Raw genomic sequence first — 13,097 nt, 5'->3', positions numbered from 1 at the left:
AGGGGTGAGCAGGAGAGTAGGTGGCGACTGCACTAGGGGAACAGGTATGGAGATGGGGGCGGGGGCACAGGTCAGGCAGTTGGAAGGCCACAGGTGGCAGCAGCAGCACTGAATGAGGCCATGCAGGCCAGGGGAACAGAGCTCTAACAAGAGCCCATGCAGGGCTATGAGGTGTGCGCCGCAAAAGTTCTGCTGGGGCTCTACATGCTATACTGGGGACACCCATCTCAGCCTGGCAGCCCCTCCCATCCCCACTGTGCAGCCAGGGGACCACCAGGGTCCTTAGAGAGAGAGACAGTCACATGGTCTTCATGTGCCCTCACTTTACCTGAGTAGAATCCCAGGGTATTCTGGACTGGGCTTCCGCAGCCTGTACTTCCTGGGGCTGATGGCTATGGTCTTCTCGTCCCAAGGTACCAGAGGAAGGTGTCAGTTCCACGTCTCGGGGGGCCAGGGGGATAGAGGCTGAGGCTCCAGGGTAAAGGGGGTCTTCATCTGGTGTCTCAGCCCCGCTGGGAGCTTCTGTCTGAGGGAATGATGCGAAGGACGGCACTTCCCCTTGCTTGCCAGCCAACCCCACTGCTCCCACAGTGGCCTCCTCACTTGCCTCCTGAGGAGCCTCAAAGTCTACCCCATGTCCTGCCACTGGCAGCACTGTGCCCCCTGCCTCCTGGCTGGCAAAGTCCTGACCCCCCGGGGTCACTGTACTTGGGGTGACTGCGGGTGGTGACAAGCTGGGCTCCATGCTGCTCCCCACCTCCACATCCAAAGAGGCCTGGTCCCCAGATTCTTCATGCCTGTATTTGGCAGCCCCTGACATCTCACTGCTGCTGGTGGGAGAAAAGCTGTGGACCTGAATTTGGGCTGCTTCTTGGGATCCATTCACAGGCAGCAGCTCCTCTTCATCCTCTTCTTCTTCCTTCTCTACCTCTCCCTTCTCCCTTTCCTCCTCCTCCTCCTCCTCCTCCTCCTCTTCCTCTTCCTCCTCTTCCTCCTCTCCAGGAGCCATATGCCAGGGTGGCTCCACCAGGTTCATCTTGGGCAAAGGGGAGGGCAGACTTGGCACCTCTTGACCCTGGCTGGTATCTTCTATTGGACCCGCCTTCTCAGTCAAGTCTGGAAAGACGTAGTCTAAGAACAGAGACAGAAACCTCATTCACTAGTTTCATCGTCCATCATTGATTTGTTCAGTATTTGCTGAGCAGATGATATAAAGGAACCGTGAAACCCACAGGGAGATGGTGGGGAGTCAGACTACCAAGCCTACTCGAAAGGAATGAGAAATAAGGCTGGGTGGTGGGAGTCTGGGAGGCAGACTGTGGGGGGAGATGAGGGCCAGGCTAGTCCTTATTTCCCTCATGATGATTATGACACAAATCTGCCACTAAAATTCTATGAACACAAGAATGTATAAAAGTAGAAAGAAAGTTTGTATGATTGTACCCATCAGAGACAGCCCTTGTTAACAGTCCATGACAAGAAGTTAACATCTCTATAGTTCTTATAATGCATTTATGTTTCCTCCTCTGGGGATTTCTCCAAGAAGATCCCAGACAACCCATTAGAAAAGGTTCCTTTTATCTCTTTTCCAATGGGTTGTAATGGGAGGCCTCTTGGTAAAACCATCAAATGAGGTCTGAGAACCCTCTGATCACAGGAACAGAAGAGACACAGAGATCATGACCTTTAGCCCCTGGATGGGAAATAAAAAAGATGTCAGGAGAGCTCAAGAGAGACTACTGGCTGAGTCCAGAACTGACACGGTCACTGTTGGTAGTGACAGGAGGAATTTTACCCTCCCTGCCATTCCTAGGAACCATATCTTGAAGTGTGGAACTTAGGAGGCCTCCTGGACAGCAGGACTTGTTCTGGCTTTTCACTGAAGCCTAGGCCTCTTCAGAGTAATGACATAGCAAAGTCATGGGCCAGTTCTCTTAGAGATTGATTCAAAACACCAGAAGCTATTTCTAGCAAGAAATCTTATTGGTTGCCATCTTGTTGCAAAACAAATATCAAAGACTGTTTTAAAGCACTCTTCAGACATGAGAGAGGTGGTTCAAGGTGGTGAACTGGGCCTCCTCCTCCAAAATTTCCATCAAATGGTAGAATGGCTTTTCAACTGTCAAAGTTTTATAGGTTTAGATATATTTTGGGAATGTAGAAAGCAGATGACATCACAGGAACAAATAATCCCTCAGCCAAGACAAACACCAGGAGAGACAGTGGAAAAGGGGCTCCCTTTCTAACAGAATCAAGGAGAGAGAATAACTACGGGAGCAAAAGGACACAAAACATAGAAAATTCAGAAAATGGAAGACAGGGGCACCTGGGTGGCTCAGTGGTTGAGCATCTGGCTTTGGCTCAGATCATGATCATGGGTTCCTGGGATCAAGTCTCACATCAGGCTCCCTGTAGGGAGCTTGGTTCTCTCTCTGCCTGTATCTCTGCCCCTCTCTCTGTGTCTCTCATGAATAAATAAATAAAATTTAAAAATAAAAAAAGAAAAGAAAATGGAAGATAATCTTTAAATTCCAGTTAGTATCTCAGAGAGACCCAAAGATACTGCATCCCTAAAATAAAAACAGGCTAATAAGAGAATCAAATAATCTCTAAAAAAAGAAAAAGTCTGTAGAAACTGAAATGAAATTGTCAAAATATAAAAATTCAATAGAACATCTGGAAGAAAAAAGTCAAGGAAAAATCTTTAGAGCAAAAGTAAAAGGACAAGAGAGAAAAGTTAAAAGAAACAGATGACCAGTGCAAGAGGTCTAATAAATAATATGATTTATAAAAAGATAAGAACCCTTAAAATGGAAAGGATAAAGAGCCAAAGAAGAAAATTTCCCATACCTGGCAGCAGGAATCTTCACATTGAAAGGGCATATACTTGAGGTGAATGATAAAAGGCTTACATCTAGCTTCATTCTCATGACATTTCAGAATTCGTTTTTATTATTATTATTTTAGATTATTTATTTATTCATGAGACACGCAGAGAGAGAGAGAGAGAGAGAGAGAGAGAGAGAGAGAGAGAAGAGAGAGGCAGAGACACAGGCAGAGGGAGAAGCAGGCTCCATGTAGGAAACCTGATGCAGGACTCAATCCCGGGACCCCAGAATCACACCCTGGGCCAAAGGCAGGTGCTAAACCGCTGAGCCACCCAGGAATCCCCACATTTCAGAATTCTAAGGAGCAAGAGGAGATCCTAAAAGCTCTCAGAAAAAGAACAGGTTAACCTATAAAGTTACAATAAAGAGATTATCAAATTATCACCAAGTTTCTAATTCATAACACTAGACTGCAGAAAGGAAACTGAAAATGCATTCAAAATTCTAAGGGAAGTATATTTTGAACCTGGTATTTCATACCCAACTAAACTATCATTCAAGTATGATTAAAAACAGACGTTTTCATATATGCAAAGAAAGGTCTTTCAATCCACTGATTCTGAGAAAGGTATTTAAGGAAGTTCCCCCAAGAAATCCAAAAAAGACACGGGAATCAAGAAACCTGAGAGGAAGTCATGAAAATAAATCTCTTGAGGGAAGCTGTGCAGTGGGTCTATGAAATAAGCATTCAAATGGATCCATACAACTCTGAGAATTATTACCAAAGGAAAAATTGACTTCTTATGAGAAAAAGTATAATTTTTAGAAGCTGATTGATCTTAGTGATAATTGAAAGCACACTATACTATTTAGACAAATAATTAGAATACTCTACCCACTGTACTTTTGTTAAGCATAGTCTTTTTGAGTAGAAGAAACTGGTAACTTAACATCTTCCACTCCTCATCCCCTGTACATACTCCACAGGGAAGCTTACCTATTCACCACACAAAGCAGACAGTCATGGTGTTTAGGAGAGAGGTGTGCTCATGAAGCAGAGACCACAGAATACACCAGCCTCTAATACTGAGCAATCTAGTATCATCTTTATAAAAATGAAAGAATGATCAGGACTCACAGGACATTAGAGGAAAGCCAGGCTCATAGAGAAACATGAAAGGGCAAGAGCAAAGCAACTCACCTCTGATAGAAGTTAATCTGGTAAACAAGGAGAACTTAGAAAAATCTGTTCTGAACACCTCCAGAGAGACTCGAGGAAATTACACCCATAAAACAAGTATATAAAATAATAAAAATATTTTACTTCAATATATATATAAAAATAAATGCAATGTATAAAAACATAATTGAAATGGACACTTGGCAGGAAGATGGTATAACAGCATGTCACACAGGCAGCCCAGGTGGCTCAGCAGTTTAGCGCTGCCTTCAGCCCAGGGTGTGATCCTGGAGACCCAGGATTGAGTCCCACATCAGGCTCCCTGCATGGAGCTGCTTTTCCCTCTCCGTGTTTCTGCCTCTCTCTCTCTCTCTCTCTCTCTCTCTCTCTCTGTGTGTGTGTGTGTGTGTCCCTCATGAATAAGTAAATAAAATCTTTAAAAAAAATAGCATGCCACATGGATGCCAGGGCAATGAACATATACAATCCCTCAGAATCATGAGATTTTATGGTTAGAAGATTGCCCTAATGGCAATGTGCAAGAATTTGATGAGAGAGGGGATGAATGAAAGCAGAGAAAAGAGCTAGGGGCTTGCTGCAATGTTCCAGGAGAGATGAACACAGGTGATGACATTGGGAATGACGAGAGAACAGGTTCAAGAAATGACCCCAAGGGATCCCTGGGTGGCGCAGCGGTTTGGCGCCTGTCTTTGGCCAGGGCGCGATCCTGGAGATCCGGGATCGAGTCCCACGTCGGGCTCCCGGTGCATGGAGCCTGCTTCTCCCTCTGCCTGTGTCTCTGCCTCTCTCTCTCTCTCTCTCTCTATCATAAATAAATAAAAATTTATAAAAAAAAAAAAAGAAATGACCCCAAGGTAGACTTGATAACCTGTGTGCTGGCTGACTGACAGGCAGAAGAGGGCATTCTGGCTGGCTGTGCGGTAGCTATACCTTTAGCAGAAATGGTCAAGTCTAGAGGCAAAGTGCACTGGAAACCCTCAAGAAGTACTTGAATTAGGGAACCCTGGGTGGCGCAGCGGTTTGGTGCCTGCCTTTGGCCCAGGGCGCGATCCTGGGGACCCGGGATCGAATCCCATGTCGGGCTCCCAGTGCATGGAGCCTGCTTCTCCCTCTGCCTATGTCTCTGCCTCTCTCTCTCACTGTGTGCCTATCATAAATAAAAAAAAAAAAAAAAGAAGTACTTGAATTAGTCAATACATTCAGTACAGCCTGGAATGTGACAGGAATGTGGTGGATGGTGGTGCACTTCAACAGAATCCCACTGAGGTAGGGGAGTTCCTAAGAGGGCAAGCTAACTAAATAATCCCTCTACTCAAAAATAATAAAATAAAATAATAAAATAAAATAAAATAAAATAAAATAAAATATAAAATAAAATAAAATAAAATAATCCCTCTACTCAATTAGATGCTGACTTTCCAAAAGTTGATCCCTCTATCCCTCCAGAGACAGCCTGGCTTCCCACAGAATACTCTCAACTAAGCTGGACAATAAAGGGGTCATGCTGTGGGTGATGGGCTCTGTAGCCAGAAGACTTAGCCACCAATTTACTAGTCTAAGTGATGGTCAGTCCCTGGATTTCTCTGGGCTTGTTTTCCAAATGACAAATGGATGCCTGTATGTATGAGTTCTAAGGCTCTAAGCACTCATACTCTGTGCTTTGGAGATAGTTTCAACAAACGTGCCTTACACATGAGTGGCGTTAAAAACAACTGTCCTAAATGAGAATAATACAGGATTTCCAGGACTACTGACTCTGATTGCCAACCAAGGTGATATTCTTCATTCCTATGTTCCTGGCAGCTAAGACAGTATCTGCCTGGCCCAGGGCAGAAAAGAGTGGCAAGTTTGAGTAGTTTGCCATAATTGTAACCATGTTCATTTCCTAAAATATATTTTTTAAATTTATTTATGAGAGACACAAAGAGAGAGAGAGAGACAGAGAGACAGAGACACAGGCAGAAGGAGAAGCAGGCTCCATGCAGGGAGCCTGATGTGGGACCCAATCCCAGGTCTCCAGGATCAGGCCCTGGGCTGAAGACGGCACTAAACCGCTGAGCCACCTGGGCTGCCTGTTCGTTAATTTCCTGATGGTCATTGTACATGATTCCGTAAGAGACCGTCTCTGTTCTTCAGTATACACTGAAGTATGTAGAGGTAATAAAGGGGCACTGCATCTGCAGTCTAACCCGTCAAACGGTTTAGAAAGAATTGTACATCTATAAGTCCAAACACATATTTGGTAAAATGTTAACACATGGGTAATCTGAGTAAAGGGTGTATGGGAATTATTCTTGCAAATCTTCTGTAAATTTGAAATTATTTTTGAAAGAAGGAATTACAGAAAGAGAGAGAGAGAGAACCACTTATCTACTGGCTAATGAACATGCTAGAGCCACCAGAAAAGTGAAACGTGGCAAGGGACAGGGCAGGCCACCCTGGACTAGGAACTTCTGAAGGCTCCAGGAGGAAGAAACATAGAAGTGAATAACTTGGTGGACAGGAAAGAACGTGCTTTTCCCACTCAGGTGTCCAAGGAAAGAAGACCAAGCTTCTGGAGATTTGCGACACTGGTCTGGGAGAAGTGGGAGAAGTCATTTTGGAGAGGGGATAAGAGAGTGAACTATAACGGAGATGGAAAAGAGAAGCAGGGGGATGGAGCAGGAAAACAACAGAGACGCAGGAGAGGATGGCGCCACAGTGGGTGAGGCACAATGGGCCATGCAAGGCAGGTGGGTGCCCCAGTGCAGTGACAGCAGGATGTCCTGAGCCCTGCCCACTGCTGTCACTGAGAGCTGTGACTCCACATAGGGAGAGCCTGTGCTGCTTAGTGCTCTAGGCTTTGCTTCCTATCCCATCTGCTTCAGCATTTGGAGTCAGAACAGGAGGGTCCCACCGACCCCAGAACCTGTCTGGGATGAAGGCATACCTGCAGAGCACTCCGCACACACCCCACACCTGGACACAACTGTGAACAAGCAGAGATACCCAGGAGACACATTCAAGATAGCAGGAAAGGCAGTTAAAGCCTGCCCCCTGTCCCCAGAAGGGTACCGACACCTGGGGCACTGAGGAGACATGAAAGGTCCCCAACAACTCAGACCCTCCAGAGTGGGCTCCAGCTTGGCCTCAAAGCCTGGAAGTTCAGGGAGTGGCTATGCTGCAAGTGCACACAGGAGACAGCTCAGTCCGCTGGCTGTAGGTGAGACAGCAGAGGCATGCCTGGGACCTTGGCCAACCACTGGCCCCCTGCCTCCTTAGCCTCCCTCCCTGAACACAGGGTGCCAGCTCTGTGAAGTCGCAGTACCCCCTGGTGGCTTTAACTGGTAACCACATCATCCCTCGAGCCCGAGGGAAATCAGGACTCCAAAGACAAAGCCTTCCTTTTTACAGATGAGGAATAAAAAGCTCACAGAGGGGAGGACACTTGCTCTAAATTGTGGAACTACATTTATCACAGCTGTAAAGTTGTAAAACCCAGGCTTGTGGGAGGTTAAAGCCAGTCTTTCAAGACACACCTGCTCAGTTAGACCAACGCCAAGACTTGGCTTCAGACGCTGGGAGAAGCAAACTGACACCAGTAGCATCATCTCTCTTGCTCCATCTGACCTGCAGGCATAGCCCATCTCTTGAAAGCTAGGGTTGAACCACCAGACAGTCGACAGGTAAGGGCTCACGGTTCAGCTTCAGAGTTCTGCAGCCAGGGGCCAGAATGCTGGCTGACTCACCTCTAGACGTGCCCACCAACCCTCTGGGATGCCGAGGCTTGGGTGAAATGACATAATACAGTCAAATCCCCTCGCCCAGAAGCATGCTCTCTTATCCCTGAGCCCATCTCTTCAAGTCACACTGCTGTCTTATACTCCACACAACCCAGTTCACTGTGGGTGTATCTGCAGGCAGGTGCTCCTGCAATGGGCCTCCGAGGACCAAGGGGTTCTAGCACGAAAAGGGACCTGGTGGGTCAATCTGGAGCAGGTGATGGCTAAGTCAGGTGAGATGGGCTGCCACCATCTTCAAGAATATGCCTCCTTAGGCATTTCTATGTTTAAGGCTTTTTTTTCCCTCCCCAAATTCCTTAAACCCCCTTTGCCGTGGTTCCTTTACAACTTAAGCCCATTTCTGTTTTATCTGCTAAGTGAGGAACTTCTGGGAAGCAGCTCCCTCTGGATAAAAACCTACGTATTTTCTCAGTTGCCCCAATTTAGCCTCCTTTGCCTGGGGCTCAACAACTGGGATTATCCCTCATTCTCAACACTTCCCCTCATCATTCTTCTTCTCTTGTGCAAACTCTGGACCTGCCACAGTTTTAAGAATGGTTACAAAAATAGCAGAGTAGGTACACAACAAATACTGCTGAGTGAACTGCTGAAAAGTGAACAAGATTCACGAGCTAGAAGCTAGCTGATGTGAGCTGTCAGGTAAGGCTTCTTGACTCATGCAGCTCAGTCTGAATTTAACACAGCGCTCACACTGCACTCTGCCCGCTGGACCTAATCTGGCAGCGCGGAGGCAGCAGGAGGCCACTTCGATGAAGGTCCAGACTCCTGGACAACTTGGATTCTTTAGGCTTTTCCTTTTTCTTTTAAGCACACTTTGGGGGTTGTCTTTTGTTCCCTAAATAGATCGTGTTGCATTTTTTCTCTCCTATGTTTCATTGGTTTTGTCAGTCTCTTTCCTCAGCTCATCAAGGTCACACTAGAACTTCATTGCTACCTTCCAGGATAGCCATAATCTCATGGATGATTCTTGGCATCAGCTGAAATATTAATGAACTGACTCGACTGCTTTAAGACATGAAATTAAGATGGGCACCAAGCCTGTGGCCTTGAAAGATCACTTTAAATGTCCCTTTTGGTTACTGTCAATTCACTGAAATTTTGCCCCCTGAGTGCAATACTCAAGCCAGTTATTCAACCAAGTGTTAATATAAAAACACTCACAAAATATACAATAGACTCATAAAATGGAGGTTCAAGGGAAGAAGCTTTTAGTATAATTAAAATGACTTTTTAATGATCAACCTCAGTAGTCATCAAAGCAATGTAAATTAAACAAGATGATAAAGTTTTGGGGCTGCCAACTTGACAATATATGTATATATTTAAAATAATACCAACTATTGGGTGAGTGCAGGAAACAGGCACTCAATCTGCTACTGATGGCAATGGAAATCAGGCCACATTGGGGGTGGGAAGATAATAAGAATGAAAAGGTTTAAAAACAAACATTCTGAACCTATCATTCCACTCCTAGAAATGCACCCTAAAGAAACAATTAGGATGCTCATAATGATTCAGTTTCAAGGATTCCCATCATGGCACAGTTCACATAACAAAAGACTGGAAGGCATCCAGTGCTTCAGCAGTGGTGGCCTGGCCATCTTAGGATGCTGTTCCCACTTAAAACTGAGGGCAGAGAGCTCTGTTGACTGGCTTGAAAAGATGCTGGTAAGTGAAACAACAAGACCTGCCATTTTTTGTAAAAGCATATTTTATGTATTCCCATATGGGAAAAATTTCCAGAAAGATATATGCCAAAATGTTAACATTCGCCAATTCTGGGTGATGGCATTAGGAGTGGTTTTTATTTGCTTCTTTTCTCTATTATCTAATTTTCACAGAATGATATTTACTACTAGAGTAAAACAAAAATACAGGGATTTTTTTTCTTGTTGGTATCTAGGTGCAAGTGCTCCTGTCAGCTAGCCACCTTCTTAGCTAACATGCCTGATATGTGTACAGAGAACCAGAAGGTCAAGTCATTCAACAGCAGGAACAATCCCAATGTATAGAAACCATTTCCAAGTCCCAGCAGATAGAAACTTTGATGATCTTGTTTCTGCAAAATTCATCACAGCCAATAGTAATTAAAATGGTCTAATGAAGGGGATCCCTGGTGGCGCAGCGGTTTGGCGCCTGCCTTTGGCCCAGGGCGCGATCCTGGAGACCAGGGATCGAGTCCCACATCGGGCTCCCGGTGCATGGAGCCTGCTTCTCCCTCTGCCTGTGTCTCTGCCTCTCTCTTTCTCTCTGTGACTATCATAAATAAATAAATAAATAAATAAATAAATAAATAAATAAACAAACAAACAAATAAATAAAAATAAAATGGTCTAATGAATTATTTCATATGGAGTGGTAGTAGGTCTTAAAGTGGAAATCTCAAATTTGAGATTTAGCTCTGCTACTTATGACCTGTGTATGTATTTATGTATGTATGTATGTATGTATGTATGTATTTATTTATTTATTTATTTATTTATTTATTTGACCTGTGTAGCTTAGTGTCACTTTTAAACCTCTCTGGGCCAATTTCCTTAGGTATAAAACAGTGATACTGAGGATACCTGCTTTTACGGATTTCATTAGGTTGCTGTAAGGTTAAAGAAAAATATGTGAAAATGATTTATAGCACTCATGAATGTTCCTTTATGTACAACCATCACTTGGCATGTACTCACTCCCCTCCCCTTGGTCCAGGAGTGTTGGGCCCTACCCCTGGCTTCCAGGAGTACTCAAAAGCCAGTCTGGGCCAGAGAACCCCATCCCTCTGGCCTCAGGATTGGGTCAGAGATGGGTTCATGACCCAGGGCAGACTAATGAGCCTCCATTCTGAGACTTTTCCAGAAGTGTGAGGAAGCAGAGTTCTCCCTCTGCTGGGGCTGCTAAGTGAAAGGAGAGAACACTGGAATGACTGGGGGCCCACTGAGCCACCACACAGGGACAACGTGTCTGAAAATGAAACTAGCCAGTGAAGGCAAGCCACAATGGAGCAAGGCAGGTTCTGACATTTCATTTCAACACCTAGATAACACCTGCCTGGGTTCTGCAGTTACTGAGCCAATAAACACCCCTTTTTCACACAGGCCTGTGAGTCTGTTTGAGTTCGGTTTCTAGAACTTGTCAACCCCGAAGAGTTATCGCTTTTCTTGTAGAACACTAATTAGCTTGTTCACTAGGAAAATTAAAATTGCATGCATAGAATTTTATTAAGGATACCGGAGAATGAAAGGGGTGGAGGTTGACAGGAGAGACAGCCTTGGGATAAGTGAGTAACCCGGAAAACTGTTCTTAATCATTAACAATCCTGCCTGACATTCCTATACACTAACAATGAGACTGAAGAAAGAGAAATTCAGGAGTCAATCCCATTTACAATTGCACCCAAAAGCATAAGATACCTAGGAATAAACCTAACCAAAGAGGTAAAGGATCTATACCCTAAAAACTATAGAACACTTCTGAAAGAAATTGAGGAAGACACAAAGAGATGGAAAAATATTCCATGCTCATGGATTGGCAGAATTAATATTGTGAAAATGTCAATGTCACCCAGGGCAATTTACACGTTTAATGCAATCCCTATCAAAATACCATGGACTTTCTTCAGAGAGTTGGAACAAATTATTTTAAGATTTGTGTGGAATCAGAAAAGACCCTGAACAGCCAGGGGAATTTTAAAAAAGAAAACCATATCTGGGGGCATCACAATGCCAGATTTCAGGTTGTACTACAAAGCTGTGGTCATCAAGACAGTGTGGTACTGGCACAAAAACAGACACGTAGATCAATGGAACAGAATAGAGAACCCAGAAGTGGACCCTGAACTTTATGGTCAACTAATATTCGATAAAGGAGGAAAGACTATCCACTGGAAGAAAGACAGTCTCTTCAATAAATGGTGCTGGGAAAATTGGACATCCACATGCAGAAGAATGAAACTAGACCACTCTCTTGCACCATACACAAAGATAAACTCAAAATGGATGAAAGATCTAAATGTGAGACAAGATTCCATCAAAATCCTAGAGGAGAACACAGGCAACACCCTTTTTGAACTAGGCCACAGTAACTTCTTGCAAGATACATCCACGAAAGCAAAAGAAACAAAAGCAGAAATGAACTATTGGGACTTCATCAAGATAAGAAGCTTTTGCACAGCAAAGGATACAGTCAACAAAACTCAAAGACAACCTACAGAATGGGAGAAGATGTTTGCAAATGACGTATCAGATAAAGGATTAGTTTCCAAGATCTATAAAGAACTTATTAAACTCAACAGCAAAGAAACAAACAATCCAATCATGAAATGGGCAAAAGACATGAACAGAAATCTCACAGAGGAAGACATAGACATGGCCAACACGCACATGAGAAAATGCTCTGCATCACTTGCCATCAGGGAAATACAAATCAAAACCACAATGAGATACCACCTCACACCAGTGAGAATGGGGAAAATTAACAAGGCAGGAAACCACAAATGTTGGAGAGGATGGGGAGAAAAGGGAACCCTCCTGCACTGTTGGTGGGAATGTGAACTGGTGCAGCCACTCTGGAAAACTGTGTGGAGGTTCCTCAAAGAGTTAAAAATAGACCTTCCCTACGACCCAGCAATTGCACTGTTAGGGATTTACCCCAAAGATTCAGATGCAATGAAACGCCGGGACACCTGCACCCCAATGTTTCTAGCAGCAATGTCCACAATAGCCAAACTGTGGAAGGAGCCTCGGTGTCCATCGAAAGATGATGGATAAAGAAGATGTGGTTTATGTTTACAATGGAATATTACTCAGCCATTAGAAACGACAAATACCCACCATTTGCTTCAACGTGGATGGAACTGGAGGGTATTATGCTGAGTGAAGTAAGTCAATCGGAGAAGGACAAATGGTGTATGTTCTCATTCATTTGGGGAATATGAATAATAGTGAAAGGGAATATAAGGGAAGGGAGAAGAAATGTGTGGGAAATATCAGAAAGGGACACAGAACATAATGACTCCTAACTCTGGGAAATGAACTAGGGGTGGTGGAAGGGGAGGAGGGCGGGCGGTGGGGGTGAATGGGTGACGGGCACTGAGGGGGGCACTTGACGGGATGAGCACTGAGTGTTATTCTGTATGTTGGTAAATTGAACACCAATAAAAATTAATTTATTTAAAAAAAAACCAATCCTGCCTGAATTAGTTGATCATGTCTAGAGTTGGCTTGATGCTAGCTGGTGGAGGGGCAATCTACATCACACTTCTTTCTCCCTACTTTGCTGAGACCACTCTTTTCACCT

General features: G+C 44.4%; 1 protein-coding gene across 2 annotated transcripts in view; it reads right to left on the bottom strand.

Annotated features, from left to right (window-relative positions):
- PODXL2 (podocalyxin like 2) overlaps positions 1-13,097 on the bottom strand; it is a 38,683-nt gene that overhangs the window by 13,823 nt on the left and 11,763 nt on the right. For both annotated transcript variants that reach the window (XM_055342676.1, XM_055342677.1), the window contains exon 3: positions 329-1,131. In XM_055342676.1, the coding sequence (XP_055198651.1) occupies positions 329-1,131 (803 nt within the window). The remainder of the gene's footprint in view (positions 1-328; positions 1,132-13,097) is intronic.

The sequence above is a fragment of the Nyctereutes procyonoides genome, unplaced genomic scaffold, assembly GCF_905146905.1.
Source record: "Nyctereutes procyonoides isolate TBG_1078 unplaced genomic scaffold, NYPRO_anot_genome, whole genome shotgun sequence".
Lineage (NCBI taxonomy): Eukaryota > Metazoa > Chordata > Mammalia > Carnivora > Canidae > Nyctereutes > Nyctereutes procyonoides.
This window is presented reverse-complemented; position numbering and strand designations above follow the sequence as displayed.